At 41.1% G+C, this 20653-nt stretch overlaps 1 protein-coding gene and 1 long non-coding RNA gene across 2 annotated transcripts; both read right to left on the reverse strand.

Annotated features, from left to right (window-relative positions):
- Positions 1-4120: 4120 nt before the first annotated feature.
- On the reverse strand, positions 4121-6056 carry LOC307266409. The gene is made up of 4 exons (XR_013845372.1): positions 5814-6056; positions 5292-5384; positions 4490-4742; positions 4121-4268 (listed from the first exon to the last, which is right to left on the reverse strand). It is a non-coding gene; the product is annotated as an uncharacterized lncRNA (long non-coding RNA).
- A 2668-nt stretch (positions 6057-8724) lies between these two features.
- Positions 8725-20320, reverse strand: selenoi (selenoprotein I). The gene is made up of 10 exons (XM_080047608.1): positions 20159-20320; positions 17661-17729; positions 16841-16949; positions 15955-16029; positions 14231-14493; positions 13502-13610; positions 13192-13240; positions 12923-13103; positions 11781-11960; positions 8725-11578 (listed from the first exon to the last, which is right to left on the reverse strand). Exons 1-10 carry the CDS (start codon positions 20213-20215, stop codon positions 11471-11473), a joined length of 1200 nt encoding a protein of 399 aa, XP_079903734.1. The 5' UTR covers positions 20216-20320; the 3' UTR covers positions 8725-11470.
- Between the last annotated feature and the right edge of the window lie 333 nt (positions 20321-20653).

Consider the following 20653-nt stretch of genomic DNA (forward strand, 5'->3'; position numbering starts at 1 on the left):
ACTTGTTTGGTAAAGCAATGAGAAGACTCTTGTTGTAACTAAAGTTACAATTCATAGTATTTTGCTGTATTTACCAGGAACAAGATGGCTACGGTCTAATTATTGCGGTAACCTGAACTAGGAAAAAAATGTGATAGTTTTTAATAACATCTTATAACTTTTATATTTTTTCATTGATGAACCAACCTACACATACAAAATCAGGTTTGAAGCTTTGTCTACCTTTTAATATATATATATTGTTTTAAATGTATTTAGATTTCACTGCACAAGCCAATTATTCGCTACTAGACCATTGTCAAGGTTTTGGATGTGCTTGCTAAATGTTTTTATGTCATACTTCTGCAAAGTTAATTCATACCCAAAAATTCCATTTCAAACCATCTCTCCCCCAAATCTCTGATACGTATCTTGCCCCTCATATGCCCTCTGTCTCTGCACCCCTCTCTTCTCATCAAACTTACTCTGGATCATTAATATTCAGGGCTGCTGCAAAGAGGTGGAGGAATCTGGTTGCTGCTTCGTGGCGCTCTTCACGGCTGCTAAATAATTTAGGAGACCGTTACCTGATACTCTGTTTTGCAGGTGTGTGTGTGTGTGTGTGTGTGTGTGTGTGTGTGCATGTGTATGTGTGCGTGTAGGGGTATGAAACGGGTTATGCGTGTGTCCAAGGAGGACAGATTGAACCCACTGAGGTGGATACATCTCCCACTCCAGTTACCTCTCTAGCTACTTAACAGTGATATGAACCAGTAAGCTCTGATACTGTATCAGGCAAACACGCACATTCACACTGCACAATGGCAATAGACTAAACAAGAAGGGCTGGGTAACGGTCAATTTACCAAGATAAGTAGACCTGCGGGAATACAAGCACACATGTTCTTTGAAAAATGTATGTAATCGTGAAACCCATTCAGGTCATTTCAGTGTACATATTAGCAGGGCAACTACCCAAAACATGAAAAGCTTATTTTGGAGACTTTAAATACTTGCTGATGTACTCCAGCACTGACTACCTTCCGTTCATTTGGAACTGAGCTAAGTTGGACTGAATGTGAATGGGGCATGTGCGTAAGAACGGGACAAACAATGTATGGAAAATCGATTAATAATGTATGTTACACATGAGGACGTATCCGTGGCTACTGGAAAATCACGTTTACATTCACGCTACAGTTAAAATTGTTCCGTTACTGGAGCATGTGTCTGTGAGGTCAACATCAAAGAGCGACATAAAACCTGTTTCTAGATGCTCACAAGTGTTGATCCAATGACAAATTCTCTTTAGTGTTCTTCCTCCCCTGACCCATGGGAGCCACTACTGAAGAGAAAGTGAAAGTCAACCCAAAGCTTATGAGTCAGTAGGCTACTTGGAATTGTGCTCTCATCATTTATCCCAAATCGGCCTAGCAGTGCTTTGGAGGTGCTCTTTCACAAAGAGGATTGGTATAACTTAGTTGCATTAAAGTTACAGCCACTGTCATGCCCCATTAGGTAACATGCTATAGAGACTTTCAGTTGTGGTCACCAGGACGAGTGAGTCATCTATCTGTGTGTTTAATTGGGTTTGGGGGCACAAAACATGCCTGGACATGTCTGTCTACTTGGTATTTGTACAGGCAACTGGCTCTTCTGATGTAAATTGTTGAAGTTGAGCTAGTAACTTATTAGAGAAACCTCCGAACAGTCAGACTAACAGTGATGTTTGAATCTAAACAAAAGACGATTTTAAAGGTTCCTAAATTATCTTGTTTTTCTTATTTCACCTTGACAGAGGCCTACGAGGTTATAAAACCAGTTGTTCTTCAGTCCAGTTGAGTATTAATGGGCATTCTACTCATGGGTGGTAGGGGCATCATCACGCTAACATTTGCTACATAACACAAGGTGCAGCCATTTTCAGTCATGACCAAAGTATTGGACACATTGAAACTTTGACCTAACGATGTTATCCTATGATAAGTTAAGGACTAACCAAAGTTGATACAATTAATGAGAGAGATATTCATTGTCCATACAAAATTGTTACAACATGTGGATGGAATGGCAGCAAAGAAATGCACTGAAAATTGTCATACCCACCCAGCTCCCAGTCTGAAAGCTGAAACCTTGATTGGCTTTGTGTGTGCACATTGGGGATGCATGGCCATCTGGGCAATCATTTGATGTATTGCAGCTTAGTGTAACTGACTGATGAGAGATGAGTCCTTTGTGCTTGCTCTTTCATAGAACAAATGCAGGATTAAGAGCCGTGACAATAGAACGATGATGCAGCTGCCCCCAACATTAACTCCCACATACAATGGATGGGAATACCACACGGCAGTGGTTCCTTAATGGTGTGCTCCGGCACAAATCCAGGAGTGCCTTGGGATTTTACCTTTCAGGCCGATTGCATTAAACTGTACAAAGGGTTATTAATAATTTGAATATAGGTGTACCTGGAGATTTTGGCTTGTTCTTTGGTGTGCCTTGGCCACAAAAAGTTTGAAAACCACTGACATACGTTAAAGCGATTCTTACCTTTCCTGAATTTGAGAATTACAGCACATTCAAAATATCCCGCCTTCCTCCAATGCCCCACCCCCTCATTCCCCTATTGGTCCACGTCATTCCCATCCCCGGTGTTGTTTTGAAAAAACTTTATTTACACAGGCAGACATACAACAAGTGCCCCGGAGCAAGCACGTGAGTTTTGTTTACCAAAGCAATGGATTCCGATTCAGAAGCACCGGTAAGTTATATACATAAGCCTACACATATATATTTTTCAGTTCTATGGTTGTTATGCAGTGCACTATTTACTTGCTTTATTTTTTTAGTTATCATAGGCTACATTTTTTTTGCAAACACGCTAATGTTATCTAATAAAGCGGTCTCAGCTGTTCTGTTTTCAGTGTAACGTCGGTTACGGTTTTGTCTGCTAACGGCTAGCGCGTGGTTAACTTTATTACTGTTCAAAACATTATGCTTCAATGTCGAAAGCTTGAAGCTTCTATTTCTAATGCTCCGATGCTCTATTCACCAATATGAAAGCTAGCTCCAGCTGAATACAACACTACCACTATTATTCCCGTATGACAAAAACCTATATAACCAGCAGCCAAATAATACAAAGCTATAAATACAGTGTGTTGTTGTTGTGATTTTGCTCTGCCTCACTAGGCTACATAATATTCAAACTTGGCAGAGACATTGGAAACACATTTTGCTATGCTTTTGATCTAGAATTTTAGCTTCATAAGCATAATTTCACAGAGATATGAGTTATAGTAAAACAATGAATATATGCAAAACATGTATTTTCAGAAAGTGTTCCTATGTCTCTATCTTCACCCTGATATTCTTATAAAGTAAAACATTTTCTGTCTTTGTTTTTACATGTTGGTGCTTCTAGGACGACAGTGCAGTAGATCCTGACTACAGCCTTGAAGTTTTCACAGAGGGAGATGATGATATTGAGATGATGATGATTCTCCAGGCAAAGGCACCTCAAGTAGGAGGAAGAAAGCAAGGATTGAAAGTGGAGGCAGAGGAAGCCATGGCAGGGGAATGAAAGGCAGGGGCCGTGGTTTTCCACAACGCAAAAAAAAAAAAAAAATACATCAGGCCAACAGTGTACCCTGCCCTGTGAATTATGTACATAGTACTGTCTTATTACTGTATATTTGTCATAGTTATTGACCCATATTTTTAAATTAAAAATACATGCGTTTACTCTGTTGTGTTGATTTACATCTTTGAAATTTCATTTATAGTCAATTCAAGTCAATACAGTTTAAAAATGTCAAACTGCCATTTTCTTACATCATGTTTTTCTTATGCTTTGGTTACACTATGCAGAACATCACACACGACTTATTGCTGCTCCTGCGCTTCGTTCCCACCATTACATCTGATGTGCAGAAAATCTTAATATTATAATATTTATTTTCCCTTGATGCCAGCACAGGAAGTGTATTCTTTGAATTTCAACTGAATGCTTACAGAATGCCCCTTAGTTTAATTTCTCCACGTATTCTGTATGAACTTCAGAATCAATTTGATTTTAATGTTTTAATGTTTTCTTATGTTACCGAGGGAATTCAGTGATCCAAAGACAAATATCGTACATTATGGAAACCAATGACATAAGGCAAAACTTTGAAAATATTGCTTTAGATCCAGAGTTCTCCGGTTATCCTTCCAGACAAGACGGCAGGTTTGATGCCAGGACAAGCCCTGGTTGGTGCGGGTTGTCTTCTACTTTTGCGGGAGTGGTTCACCTTGACAGAGAGTAATAAAAATCAAAATGTAACATTGGACAAAATTGCAAAGTCAGGTTACTAGCCAGCTGAAAAGATTTAACTTTATCTTCTACCGATAATGCGTTTATGGACACTTATAATCTAACAGGTTACATACAGTATAAGGAGAAGTTATGCTCCTTCTCCAATGAGAGATGTTATTACAAAAAACAGTAGGTGTCAATCACATGTCGACTCACCACGACCTCTGCTGCGTTGAGTCTCCAATATTTGTTCCGTTAATGGTGCAGGGACACCACTGAGAGTCCCAAGTCGTCGGGGGTCATCTGGTCTCATCGTTCTTTTCTGAGGCATGCCCTTCCCTGCCGCCAACCGGTCCAACTTGCAGCGTATGATGGCACACTGGAGGTCTTTTATGTACTCATAACTCTTCTTGGCCTTCTTTATGTACAGACAGTAGCCACCGCTTTTTTGTTGAACATTTTGTGGTAGCTGACAGAGGACACAAAAAGTACAGTTACTAACAAATACAAATGTGGTAAGTTGATATTAGATGGGTTTCACTTTATAAGGAGAATAATCAAAAGATATATAGACTATCAAGGAACAACATAGTATTATATAGTGTGTATTTTGAATTCCTCTAATAATAAATGTTCAAACAGACTTCAGACTTAAACTCATTGTCATTGTACCCTCAACAACTATGTCACACCCAGTGGTGAATAAAAATTCATTATGACATGAGGTGGTAGGCCCTGTCAGCGGTCTACTGACTTTTTAGAGTGCAGCATGAAGTGCTGTAAAATGAAAATTGAATACTCCACATGTTCCTACTTTATACTGTTACTTATATTACAGTTATAATCAAAGCATTCAGTTCTCGACCCAGTAAACAACATGCAGTGTGTCTGATTGGCATGAAGGGGGAAAGGCTCAGACTTTCTGAAAGGGAAGTGATTGACTCAACAGGTGGGGAGGGGTCAACGCATAAGACACAAGACAATAGACAACAACATAACATTAACAAACAAGGCTTACCGTTCTGAAATTGATTCTGCAATGGTGGACAATGCTGGCGGAGGAGGCCTCTTAAAACCACGTCTTATTGGCGTCGACGTTGTATTTCCGTAACTAAAACACACACACACACACACACACAAATATTAACGTGAGTTGGCGGGTTGTAGCAGAAAGTTAAATTATGATAAACTGTGCGTACTGAACATGGAAACAGCGACAAACACGGATATGATATCACGTAGCCTACTATGATTTACACACATGGACAGTTAGCACCCTGCTAACTGCTGCCTTCGGTGTATGAATGTGTGTGTCAATGAGCCAAAACAATTTAAAGCACACTAGTGCTGTGTGAAACGGTGAGGAAGACTGTAAGCGGAGAATATGTCTTTATTTCCCGAGCAAACTGCCTCATTAGCTGGAGCTAACGGTAGGTCCGTTAGCATTATGCTATACGTGATCCCGGTAAGTGGCTGCAACAAATGGTCAATCGTAAGGTTATATGAGGTTGTAGGTTAGGTTATGCAAAATAAAAAATACCTTTCCAGCACGAACTCCGCCACCATTTCGTCCGTTGTTAGCTCGGGCTGCTGCTTCATAAGTTCCCTCCATTTCACAAAAGCAGACCCGATGTTTATCCGAGTTTTTCCTCTTGCAGCATCAAGCTCCTTCTTTCTTGTGGCCTTTTCTGCTAAACTTGTCGTTTTTTCCTTCGGAGCGGCTGGTTCAGTACGCCGTGATCCACTTTGGTCTTCCATGTTCAGTCGCTACCCGCTACTGTCTGCCCTGCCGTAGAATCAAAACAAACCCTCTACTTGAGGACGCGCCTTGATGACGCGCGCAGAATGCGCCATACAGAAGCAGGGGAAACAGACAGGTCTGTCGGCCAATCAAATCGTTCGGTCCGAACGATTTGATTGGTTGTAGTTTTCACCTAATATTATGAGACTGAAATAATTGTTTCTTTTTATTCCTGGTGGGTCTACCATGCATTTTAGAGTGTAAAAACCTTATTTATACCATTTTAAAGTCATTTAAAATAAGTGTAAAAACCTTACAAAGGTAAGAATAGCTTTAATATATGATTAACCAGAACTTCTGCAATTGCCTACATTTAAAAATAAAATTTAGTTTTCAGGTAATATCCTAATTTGACGGATTTCTACTGATGAAAATGCATTCTGCTGGTCACCTGGAGGCCACAGGGTTTACAGGTGCAGTGGTTATGCATTGAAATGGATGGTGTTACTCCATTAGCACTTCAGTAGTCTTGGGTGTCTCTGAGAATAATTGCTGTGCCCATCACACTGTGTGTGTCTGTGTGTGTGTGTGTGTGTGAGAGAGAGAGAGATAGAGAGAGCCTGGTCAAGACTGTGTCCTGGCAGGTCTTGTTTCTAATGATGGTTATCTATAATTGAATTTCACCCTGCAGGGGGGAGCGGTCCAGGGTGGCGTGGTGGTTAACCAGGCTCCGGGTGCTTGCCATGGCACAGTGTGTGTGTGTGTGTGTGTGTGTGTGTGTGTGTGAGAGAGTCACGGGGGTCAGCGGCGCACAAAACGTCCAGCACCGCAGCAACCCGAGCCTGGACACTGTTTAATTGATACCACCTCTGATTAACTGTCAGTACAGGATCAACACCAGCTAATCCCCTAAAATACGTACTTTGTCACCTTAACCTCTACATAGGAGCTTAACCTTCACAGCAGGTCCACGCTCAAAAATGTGTGAAAGCAATTTTTTTCTTAATCAAATATTACACTGGACACATTTCATATAAAATGGTAATTAATGAGTTGACCAAACACTTCCTACTACGTGTTCTGGTATGACATCATCAGGTGTTGCCCTTCTCTCTTAATGAATAGATCAGTAGTACGCCATTAATAAGAACAACTTTCAAGTTGCCAGGTTGTGAAAATAAAATCCTTCATATATAAGTCTTCAGTAAATTGTCATAAGTAGGTCCTTTATGAAGGGTTATAACAGAATTTGATATGCCATTAGTTAAACTTTGTAAGTCACCTGAAATTATACATTTCAATAAGCCATTTGGTGAACGCTAAGAACATTAAAATTATGAAACTAGTTGAACGTTTTATGTTTATACAATAAAGTTTACGAAACTAAAAGTAAGGTCCTTTTAATGTGAGCAGAAGAAATTCTCATCTACTTATTTTTTTATTCATCTTTTTATTATATCTAATGGTGATTTTGTGTCTAAGATAACAGGCAGTCTTCTCATTTTTTAATGGACAAGCAAACCTCTGACTTGCTCAGTCCCAGCACATTGTTTGGATCAATCATTGCTCGATGAGAGTCACATTTCTGGATGAAAAAGATCCCGTCAAGATAAGTGACCGTTGTGATTAGCTGCCAGCTGTTTTGACAGGCAGAACTCAGCAACTACACATTCACAACAGAGGGCCAGTCCAAGATAGGCATGCTGGGCCTCTGCGTTCAAACATAACTGACTCAATGATATACAAGCGCTATTAAAAGCAAAACTTGCCATTTCGCTCTCTCCTTTGATGTGCACTGGGAGTTTCTCCTAAATGTGGCCTAAATAATTCAGATTTCTCTGTTTGAGAGTTTTCACTCACTCCCAAACCTTTTGGATATGATCCCTAGTGGGGTTGTGGAGAGTGGCTGTGAGTGCAACAATAATGAAAACTAGCTCACGCACAAGCTTTTGGTGCCAGACAAACTTGCTGGGGAAGAGACAATCAATTACTAATGAAGACTGTAACAGAAAGCAGAGCCACATGAGTCGGAGGTGTTAAGTTCCTGGAAACATATTGTTCACACTGTGGAGAAAACCATAAAATGCCAACTGTTGATGTTCCTGTGAAACTCCTTTTAGAGAGAAAACAAGTGCAATAACTTTTCACACTATTTAGTCCTGACCTGCTGCAGCCATCATCAACATTCAGCAGAAATACAGGTTACAGCACCTATTGTTTTGCAGCTCCACCTACTGAAGGCTACGTGTAACCTGCATTTGCTATTATTGTCCATTTCCACTGATTACACTAATGTACTCTATCTGTATGTGTACAGTTCTGCACAACACTCAACACGTTCTATCCATTGTACTCTAACTGCAAAGCTCAAAAGCTTTCATCACACTGTCAAACAGACATAAGGCTTCACATTTATTTTTCAGCAGCTGTGTCAGATTTGTGAAGACGCAATTTCTTGGCAAATGGAACATGGTGTTTGCATGGGCAATTATCGTACCGGTGCAGACAGAGGACGACTTTTAGAGACAAGGGCGAAAATAATATAAATGGCACCATCAAATGTCAAAGTACTGAGTACATGAGGGCCCAGCCCTGCTCTCTGCTGGCACCTAGTGGTTATTTAAGGAAGTTCAGTTGACAAAAGTTCAAGTTTCTGGCAAGGACACAGTTAAGTGGTTAAAGAAAATTCACTTTTTATTTGTTTCAGGACAGTCCTTCCTTCCATTGGTTAAATACAACATCACAAGTAACCACACTGAAGCCCTGGAGTCTTTGCCAGGGCGGCATTACACAACAACTTAGTCACGATTTGAAACAGCTTGGGGCATTGATCCAGGGGAGTAGGAGGGTGGGCCGCGTTAAGTCCGTTTTCCTAGAAAGTGGTGAGTGGAGCTGAGGGACACACTACAAAGAGAATCCCATATGATTAGTTCAGAAAAATGGAAAATGTAATCCTAAATAAAATTAAGAATTTCACTTGTATCATACTTCTGCCGGTCTCCCGTTCGCTTTGTTGAATGATACAATTTCTCCTCACCCATTCTGCTTTTAATAATATTAGAAATCCCTTGTTGCATTAAGCACTGTTTGTAATGTTTGCAGCCTGGTCTGGAGGTCTTCACAGCCAGAGCCTGTCCCCTCTATACAAACCATCCCAGAAAAAGACCAGATCCATTCAACTAGTAGGGCAGCAGAGATGTGAATTGTTAAAAAAAAATATCTGTCTTGTGATCTCAGAAGGCTCCCTGGATAGATTTGTAGGCGATGATAACAACACTCCTGATTGGTATCATCCCCTAATTTAAAAGGTAACCACTCCATGTTTGGAGAAATCGACCATTTGCAGTAAAAAAAAAAAAAAAAAGTAATAAAAATGAATTTATAATGAATGTATTTACACAGATATTCACACACACAAAGTATACACCCATACATTGACAGACGTGTAACCATGGGGCCACACATGCCCAGACAGCGCATGTACCCATCGGAAACCACAACCATCCAATTACATGTTACTATCTTTTTATCCCCAGTGTATCTTATGTTACCTATGTACCTTTTGTTCGAGTTCCTCACGCTTTAGCTGCAGCAATCTACTGCATATGAGATGATTAACATTCACTGAGTCAGCTAACTGACAGACTTAACTCCATTGAGCTTGCCGTTCATGAGGCGAGTTCAAAAGGGAAAGTCCCAACGGTTATGTCCGTATTTTTCCTTCAGAAAGAGAGACACCCAGACATTGGACCCATGGTTTAGCAGACTTGGATCCACCTGTTTCATGCGTTTTACCCGACAGGCAAAACTGAGACATGACATGGTAACCAGAGCCCTGCCAGACTTTGTGGGCTTAAATTGTCTCATTTAACTAGATTTCAGTCAGGCCAAGCTTGAAATGTGAATCTGTAGCTGGGACTCCTCAGTCCTATGTCAACAGAAACAGGAGACAGTCCGTGTAGATACATTAGGGCCAGTCCATACTATTCAGCAGCATGGCCAAAAGGGTCTCCAAAGGGTGCAGGATACACAGTTGTCCTTATTTCCTATGAAATCCTCAGCCCGGCAGTGAAGTTTGATGAGAAACCAAGTCCAGTCTGCAGCCACTACTGAATATCCATCTTCACTATGAAAACATAGTTTGAATCACACAAAGGAACAGTGCTTAACAGAAAAAAACAACAACATACGAGTTATAATAGTATAAAAGGTGTGATAACGTGTGTGTGTGTGTGTGTGTGTGTGTGTGTGTGTGTGTGTGTGTGTGTGTGTGTGTGTGTGTGTGTGTGAGTATGAGTGACGCCAGACGGTGTGGGGTCCTGTGCGACGGCTTGTTCCCTCAGAGTGAGTTCGCTCCATGAAACGGTTTTTGAACACACTCTTCATTCAAGCGCACCGCAAGTACACCACAAACCATTGCCATGGCAACAGACAAAACAAAACAGTATGAAAAAGAAAAAAAATTAAAAGAAAAACTGAACGAATCAGCATGAAGACACAACACCTCAGAGGGAAGGGGGAGCCGGGAGGCCAGTGCTCAGACAGAGGTCAAAGTGGAAGGTTAGTACAGTTTAAAAGGTTCAGTTCTTTGCCATGTTTAGTCTAAATCAATCAATTTACTCATGACAACCGTCACCACAGAGCAGAATATGGAATTAAATAGAGGGAAATTTATACAATGTTTCACAGGAGTTATCATTTTTTAAAGTGTTCTTTTAGTTTTAAAATAAAATGCCCCAAACCCCTTTTCACATACAGTATATATATATATATATATATATATATATATATATATATATAGCTATTAACATATATCACTGGGATTTACAACTGTAAATCATCCTTTGATAAAAAGATGACTGGACCTTTTAACTCTGGACGCAGCAGTGAATGTACGAGCCACATGAGCCAGAGGTTTGGTCAGGTTCGAAACAACACTACTTGAGGCATTCCTGTTAATATGATAAAACTTAAATGGCGTTTCCCCAAGGCATATTATACATTCATAATATTATGTGAGTGCAACCGTTTGAGTGTGTCCATGTGTGTGGCTTAGTTTGAATTGGAAAAACCTGCCACGAGATAGAAATGATCTGCATGAAAGCAGAATAATGTGCGTACGCATGTGTGTGTTTGCATGGCTCCTGTCCTCACGACTGAAGCACATTTCCGTAGGAAACAATTGCACCTCATTGGCTCAACCAAGTTGGCCAATCACCAAAGACGGAAGCCAGAGCCCCTGGGCACGCCCCATCCCCGAGACCACAGTTTGGTTGGTTGGTTGGTTAGAAATGTGCGTGTTTGTTTGCGTGTGTGTGTGTGTGGGGGGGGGGGGGGACAGTGGAAGAAAAGGACCACGGTCAATTCCACTTGCAGTGTCTTCATGGATGTGGGTGGGAGGGGATGTTTCCTTGGTGATGAGAGTGAAGTGTCGATAAGCAGAGGAGGGGAGGAGCCTAAACCTCTGCTTCTTTCAAGCCGATTCGCTCCTCCTCCTGTCAGTCGCTGTTGGTCTTCTGCAGGGAGAAGGCCTGGATCTTAAAGTGGCCACTGAGCTGTTGAACCTAGCAATGAAAAAAAAAAACATGTTGTACCTTTTCAAACATGTCATGTTAATTATTTGTGCTTTGGGGGTGCCGCCAAAGCAAGTTTCCCGTCTTTATGCTAAGCTAGGCTAACGGGCTGCTAGCTGTAGCTTTACATTTACATATTACCTATATTGTATTTCTTCATTTCAGAGAAACTGTGTGTGTGCTTTGCTCTTACCACTGATACGCCGAAGTGTATGTGTGCTAGTATGACTACAGCTGTCCACAGATACAGCAGCAGGGTCTCGTTGGCCACCGTCCCGGTCACCGCCAACCACACCACCGGTGTCATGGGCAGCAAAAGCCAGGTCAGGGGCTGGCAACGTGTGTTACTCATCTGACACACAATCAGCTTACACTGCAAGACAAATACAGACACTCACACATGAATAACATGTACATCAAAGGTGGAATCAGCAATTCTGGTAAAAAATAAAAAATAAAAATTGGGAATATCTCCTCGCGATCCACTACCTAACCTGTACAATGTGTGCACTGAAAAATAAATGTGTTAATACACAGCATAAGCTCTGTAAACTGGTAATTTAAACAAAGGGGCCCCACCAGAGCTAGCAACAAACCTGTCTACAGAGCTTAGGAAGTGTTTTCCTTCCCCCCAGCGCACACACAGAACGGACCCCAGATCAAGAGGAGATATTCACTGATTTTGATCAAAAATTATTTTGACAACAAGCATTCTCCAGAATCGCTGAATCCATTCTTAACCTATGATGTATTAGTGTGGCCATGGGGACCAGAAAAAAATATACACAAATTAGGGCCCGACCGATATTGATTTTGGAGTGCCGAAGCCGATTATTTTCAGAGAAAAATTACGATTACGATTAAATAGGCCGATAAAAAAAATAAAATAATCCCAAATATGTATTGAAAAAAAAATATTTTTTGAACCCTTAAATATATATATATACCTTTTACTGTTGAAAATATGTACAGGAACTTTTTTTTTATTGCAACAGTTTTTTTCTTGTCTAAAAAAAATAAAGTGTAACAAATATGTCTAAATTCAGACATTATGCATTTTATCTTACTGCACCCAACCCTCTGGAACTCCCTCCCCCCAAACATCAGCATCTCAGACTCAGTAAACTCATTCAAAAGTCAACTCAAAACTCACCTCTTTAAGGAAGCATAATGACACCTGACTCCACTTCAAACCTTATTTTAATTGTTTCTGTATTTTGTTTTCTTTTTCTACAACGGCCGATTCAGAAAAATTCGAAAATCGGCCGATAAAATCGGTCGGGCCCTAACACAAATACAGGTGTACAAATGAGAAAAAAATCTGCAGACGCTCACCGTGACATTGGCGAAGGCTGTCCCCACCATGAGGTAGAAGGTCCTGGGCTGCAGCTCCAGGATGTTGGATGGAGAGAACACGACCCAAATGGTGGACAAAACAAAGAGGAGGACGGGCGAGAGGAAGGGCAGGAAGGCTTCGTACAGGTTGCTGTGCTTTAGAGTGTTACTGCGGTGAGCTCTGCAGAACCACAGACGGGGGTAAAGGGTTAGAGCCCTTTGTTATAACACTACACTATAATAAAAACTCCAACGAGAAGTTGACTTACTTCAGGACGTTGTAGAGGCTCATGGGTAAGGTGACAGTGAAGGAACATGCTGGGAATAAGAAAAGACATGAAATATGTTGGCTGCTTCAGCTGGTGAATGAATGTATGATTTGATTTTTTTTTTATTATAGATATTTTTAAAGTATTGTGTTCTAATTTTCAACAGTTTTTTTGGGGGTGTGGTTTTCATACATGTTTCTGCTTCACCCACATATAAACAATATAAAACGCATAGTGATCAAACATAAAAAGAACATATGTGAAATAAAACTAAACTAAAGTGTATAGAGCGTGACTGCTAACAGCTCACCAATGATCATGAAGGTGAAAAGGTCTCTGTAGAGGAAGTTCCACAGGACCGGCTGGTACCATGTTTCCACGCCGACCACAGCGGTGACCATGTAAACGAGGGAGATGGTCTGGAGAGAGATCAAGTCATTAGAAATGGACTTTTACCTTCCATTCTACTTAGAGTACTAACCAAGCCGTTTTTTTAAGGCCAAGGCCACAATATTCTGTGGGATTGCAGGTTTATTATTCTTTTTTTTTTATACAATGTTTTTATTTTTTTATTGTTGTGTATTACATTATGATACTAAAAGTAATTAGATCTATACTGCAATGCAAGACCAAACCAGCCCGTTAACATCCTCCACACGGATGCTAACTTTTTGCTATTGACTTGTAGCTTGAAGACATCTCTTTAATAAGATTACTAAAATCTAAATAAAATGTAAGTTAAAGTTTTATTTGGACAGCTCAACATCACAAATGGTAATTTGACTCAGTGGGCTTCATATTCCATGCAGCAATACGACACCCTCTGACCCTCGACTCAACTCCCCCAAAAAAATTTTAACTGTTTTAGTATTGTTTTATACCAAAAGATAATGTTGTACCAAGCAAGAACGGAGGGCTTGACATGCATAGCGCCCTAACTATGGGAGCAGGGCTTAGCAAACATTCAGGTGACTGAACTGAACATTTCATGTTATTTTTCTACCTACGTCGATGTGTGTTTGTTTGCGTGTATTCTTACCACTTGGCTGATGTCGTACCCCCAGGGCAGAAACAAGATGCCAGTGTTATATTTCTCCCAGTGAGATAAAATGAATGAGAACAGCACCACCCACAAGATGTAATACAGAGTGCCAACGCCAACGCCACTTTCTCCACGCCCAAATATGGAGTAAACGGTGGCCACGAAGAAGATGCACGCCCAGCTGTCCAAGCCGTGGTCAAACAGCTCCCCTAGTGGCGTGGAGGAGCTGGTTCGACGAGCCTGTTTACCGTCAACACCGTCTGCACATTACAACAACAACAACAAAAGTCACGGATCATTACATACAGCACAGGTTTGCGTACACATGTATATAGGAACACATACAAATACAGAGTGCTAAAGAAACGTCAAGAAAACTGCAGTGCCCACACATACTGAACTGTGCAAAGTCTTTGAAAACGGCCACATTCCTGCTTCCCACCACTGAATTCACTGTCACAGCAACCGATCTGGACTACACTCGTTCCATCCACACATGGAAGTATTCTGCAAACACAGCCTCGTAACACACGCCATATGGAAAGTTGTTTTATTTTTAATGGTTCACAAAATGGTCAGCAAGATTTTAAATGGACTTTAGTCGGGTTCACAGAGTCCATGTGACAAACACACAAACAGGAGGAATTTGACAGTAAAATAAATCTGTATTTATTTGACGGCCTGGGGAAAATTGGAGGCCATCTATATGACTCAGTGAGTTGCGGGCAGCGAGCTTTAGACAAGTATACAATAAAATCATATTCAGTTATCCCCTCTGGTAGTTCTATTATAATTCCTATGAGCTTCAAAGGTTTGGGTTAAAACAGTGCTACAAACTGCTGTCATGTGTGGAAATAAAAACTTGAGGGTGCCCACTAATGAGAGACATCATTCAGGGGCTCAGATCTTGAACACATGTCCAAACATTTATCGTACTAAATGTTGCACCCTGCTGTGTAAATAAAGCTCTGTTACAATGACTCATCTTGTCAGTCAGAGGGCTCGCAAAATCAGTATCATCAAATTACAACATCGTGCCAATCCTCATGAGGTATATTGCTCTTTGAAATTCCACACCTTGAGCACAATCATGTTCAATACACAATGTTTTGTTTTTGGCCTCTTGGGGGGCAGTGGAACAAAGTTGACACACGTTGTCACCTGATACAGTTGTAAAAACCAACACGGCAGTAAATAGACGACTGATTGCACATCAAGTAGACGTGGAGACCACCTGATGAACTTCAGTACAGCATTCACTCTTCTTAGCCATGTATTGCTTCTGGGGAATTTTTTATAAAGTGTTTTAATATGAATTGTACACCACAACTAGGCGTATTAAATTAAGTGCTTGGAATAAAGACCAAAATCATATTCAATATTGACATTTTTTTTTCTTTGAGGCATTTAAACAGTAGTTGTTGACATAAGGCACAGTAACGAACCCATTTCCCCACCCACATTTTACAGGCTGCCTTCCCCACCTTGTTTGTCAAGGTGGACTTAATGCCTACAACTATAAAACTAGATCATTCCAGACAGGATTTTTGAGGTTTTCTACAACTGAAATCACTAAATCCTCCCCCTTACTAGTTATGCTTGCATGGGTTTCGAGGAGGCACTGTACACTAGAATACATTCCATTAGGAAAGATTCCCCCTGAGTCCCTGGAAAAGTCAGAGAACAACAACACACAAGAGGTCACAGGGGTTAGGACTCACCGAGTGTATAGGCCAAGAAGTTGAAGATCCCTGCAGCAACCCAGACACAACTAGGCACGTGTTCATGTCCTGCAGCTGGGACACAAGTAATATAAAATATGCAGCAAATCACACCAACAGAGAAAAAACTGACAGCCATGGATAAGCTTGGCTGAATTCATTTTCACTTTTATTCTTTAAACTTGGATTACTTCAGGAATTAGGTCAAAACATATCTAGGCTTAAAAACAGACGCAAATGCACAAACACTTTTATAGAATGAGAACTGCGAAGGAGAGAACATTAAAAGGTGGAGTCAGCGATTCTGAAGAATGCTTGTTGTCAAAATCGCCATCCGCTACCTTTACGTACTGTGTGCACAACAAATCAAGTGTAAATACACAGCCTATGCTCTGTAAACTGGCATGTTGCTAGCTTATATGTTTAAATACCTCTGTTTACAGAGCATAAGCTGTTTATTAACACCAGATTTACGGACAAAGTACGGACAGGTAGCGGACATGAGGAGATATTCACTGATTTTGACAACAAACCTTCTTCAGAATCACTGACTCCACCTTTAAAGGTGAACCCTTATATGTGAGCACCATTTAGTTTCCTTGTCTGACTCCTGGCAAGAAAACAGTCTATATATTCTAACAATATTGTTGTACAGGTTGCAAGTAGTATCTCAGTGTGTTTCTTTGAATGATGTCATGGCTTAGTGATTACCCTAAGCCACCATGGGCAATGTCATGTTGTCAGTGAGTGATGGACTTTGCCTTTTCATAAACAAACTCCCAAAGCTACATGACCCTGGTTCTACTCTCCATTTTCTACCCACATCCCTTGTCCACTGAACAAACCAGACTAAGGAGTAAAAAAGAACGCAGTGTAGATGACCTACCAGAGGCTGTGAAGTCAAAGTCATAGAAGGCCAACATAAGGAAATTCACCACAAGGAACATAAAGCCTGTAAATGTAATTAGGTTTGGAGCCAACCATGTCGGAAGGAACTGTTGAGAAAGACATGGACAGAAACAAAACAAATAGCTCAGTTGGCAGTCATTAAGAAATGAATGTAAACAAACAAACAAAGGTTTGATACATAAAAGCAGATTAACATGTGAGTGCCTTAAAGGCAGAGTCAGCCTGGATACCGTTGTTGTCAAGATCAGTGAATATCTCCTCACAGTCCGCGACCTGTCCGTACTGTGTGCAGCTGAGACAACATCTGGTGTTAAAACAAAGCCGAGGCTCTGTAAATGGGCATGTTGCTAGCTATGGTGAGCCCATTTCTTTGTATTTACAGAGCCTAGTCTGTGTACACTGGATTTTCTTTTAATGCACACACACAGAATAGACATGTTTATTCACTGATTTTGACAAAAGTTATTTTGACAACAAGCGTTCTCTAGATTTGCTGATTCCACCTTTAATGTACTGTTTACGAGGCACCCAGACTCACTTATCCAAGCAATATTCAGTGTTTTCTATGATCGCATTTTACAAAACAATTCTCCAAAAGATTATAACAAACTATTACAACCATTGACTGGTGTGATTGAAGAAGGAGGAGGTGGTGGTGGGTAAGGCTGTCTTGTTACTGTATCGCAGCCGACAGCAGGAAACCTCATTAATGATGTACACGTGCACACACAAAAACACACACACAAAAACACACACACACACACACACACACACACGGTTTGACAGGTCGTTCTCACCTTTACCACAAAGTTCCAGAAAGGGTGCATGACATAGACTGACAGGGGATTCGAGTCCACTGCGCTGTACTGCAAGGAGACAAAATTGAATCAGTCAGGATGTAATTAAATTATCAAACACAAACAGTCCATCTTGTCGGCAGCAAAAAAGCAATATATAACGCCACGTGGCCTCTCATAACTCGTTTACTGGGTTAGTCTGGTCACTTGTCATCATGCAGATCAGGACAAACCTGATGCTAGTCTCTGATACCTTATCCAGTTATTATATGATGACGTGTGTGTGTTCCACAGCATAACCATTAAGAGGTGTGTGAGTCTGCTTTGTGTGGCTTAAAAAGATGCCACCTCTCTAATGTCAATCTACTGTTGATCTGTTGCACTTTGAGTGTGCAATAGATTGTCTTATCCATTATCAGGATTTTAATACTCAAAAATAATAATCCCAAATTACAGGCACATGATGGACACTCAAACACTTTTGAGTGTCCACTCTTGGCAAACATAATTTATGACGTTGTACAGTCAAAAAAAGTTTCTTCTGGGGGCGCTCCGGTGGCATAGTGGACAGCGCGTACCATATTCAAATCACGTTCAAATCCGATCCGCGGACCTTTACTGCAGGTCATCCCCCCTCTCTCTCTGTCTCCCCATTTCAACTCTGTACTGTCTTGAAAATGCCAAAAAATAATCTTTAAAAAAAAAGAAGTTTCTTCCTCGACTCCGCAAGAACAAACATTGTGATTAATCATCCCTAACATATGCAAAAACAGGTAATGCAATCATACTTCACACTCTCATCTTGTACGAACATGACTGTACAAATGAGACGACATGCAGCCATCCACACAAGTTACTTTCACAGGAAATGGGTGGCAGTCTCTGTTCAGTGCGACTAAGGATGTGAGGGGCAGAAGGAGGGTTGGCGGCATGAAAGTTTAGAACAAAACCATCTGTGGAACACCCTTTGGCTCTGGTGTGCTCTCCACTCGCATTCTCCAGTCTGTAGTGTGTGCACCTTTTCAAGAATTACTAACACTGTGTCAAAGAGAGCCACGACCCTTTCATCCACTCACATTTGTCATCTGCGGCTCTACTCAATCACTGAAGCCTAGGGGCATGGTAGATAACAAACGGAGGGAGCCGCTTAAAAAGCAATGATTCAAGCAGCTTCAAGCAGTAATCAAAAGGAGGAGGCGTTAGAGGGAGAGGCAGAATGACGTGTGTGTGATTTTAGGACAGAGAAAATGGTCAGGAAAAAATACAAACTAAAGTAATCTTACTGTCTAAGAACTGTAGCAAGCAACACACTAGGAAATGGCTTGTGTTGCCTATGTGTAAACTTCAGGGAAACATACTATAAGGATCCATGTCTGGTGCTCAAGTCAAATGATATCTCACAGTTTAGAAGTGAATAGTCTTATGTTGTTGGATTCTTGAATGAGTGCCACTCCTGTTTCCCACAGTCCTCCACGGCCCGTGACAAGACAACAGGCTCCTTGTATCTGTATAACGGCCCCACCAATGCTTGTCTTTATGGGAGAATTAACTCGCCACTTAAAGGTTTGTGCGACATGCAGAACAGGTGTCACTGCCCCAAACATTTTAACAACACTTATGTAGGGTCACTTGATGTCTTATAAACGTGATTACACAGGTCAGTCCTCGTTTATTGTCGATATCTCCGCATCAGTGTACCGGTTCAGGTTGAGTGGTGTCCCCTTACTTATCCATTACAGCAGCTACTTGGTTTTCTTTCCGCTCTGTGGTTATATTACTAGCAATAATAAATGACCGGGCCTTATGTGTGAAGACGAGACATAAGGGGGAACGTCTGATATTTCTGAAAAAAACAAAGTACCCTTATTTCACAGCCATACCCTGTCAAAGACACTGAGAAAGAGTCGCTAGCTAACTATTAGCACGTCTGCGCCCATGTCAAGCAAGCAAGACCCGCTGAGCAATAACTTCCGGACATCCCTTTCAAAGTAAAAGGATAAGTGCTTTTCGCCAACATCAGGTCCTACATTCAACTAACATTTACGAAATGTATCGAAAATGCTAAACTATTTTTCATTATTGTTGGGAAATACGTGTTCGAAACACTGCTGAAAGTGAGACTGGGTAAATATAACTAAGTCTTTCCCATTTCCATGGGTGCCTGCTGAACGATTCAGTTATCTTAACAGACGTTAGTAAAGAACAACTCCATAAACAACATTATTGCCATGGCAGCGTAAAATATACGATCTAAATAAATCTAAATAGATAATCTGTAGTTATAACTACTTCATAAAAGACGACCGGTATACCACGCTTTTATTTTCTAGGAGAGATTTGACCCGCATCTGGTCTGAGTACAGCTAACTCTGGCCACCTTCACACAAACCTTTAGCCAGGGAAGCACCCTGCAGATCGTGACAGCTATGTAGCGCACACACACTGTCGGCTCAATGGCTAGCTTCTAGCAAGCTATTATTACAGTCTATAAATCATACCTTGTATTTGTCAAAGCCCGCAAGCTGCTCCTGGGTGACATAGTCGTAAAGAGCCATGGTGGTACAGGCTGGCGCCACAATGAAACGATTGGATATCTCCTTTTCCTTTGGAAATGCAAATTCCCAACGTTAGCTGCCGAGTCGAAGTACCATCTAGGTTGGCTGCAGTCGTTCACGCCGGGCGGGTGAGGTGATGTCGAAACATTTGGGCCACTCCTACGGAGAGCAAACCTACAGCTGACTGGAGCTCACTGCGCCGCCTCTGGCCTGGATGGTTGTCATTACAGATTGCCAAAGAAAACGTGAAATTCGTCCAGTTTAGTGATCCAATAGGACATGGTTGTAATACGTTATGGTGCCACTTTGTAAAGTGCTAATGATAATGGTTGTTAAAGTGTCACATCTAGGTTTAATTTGGGCCAATTGACCTCTGCTCTGTTGTCACCGGAATAACACTAGTTCCGCTCTTTAACGTGACGTGGCTCTCCCCTCATA

The sequence above is a fragment of the Ammodytes marinus genome (assembly GCF_949987685.1).
Source record: "Ammodytes marinus genome assembly, chromosome: 19".
Taxonomy (NCBI): domain Eukaryota; kingdom Metazoa; phylum Chordata; class Actinopteri; order Uranoscopiformes; family Ammodytidae; genus Ammodytes; species Ammodytes marinus.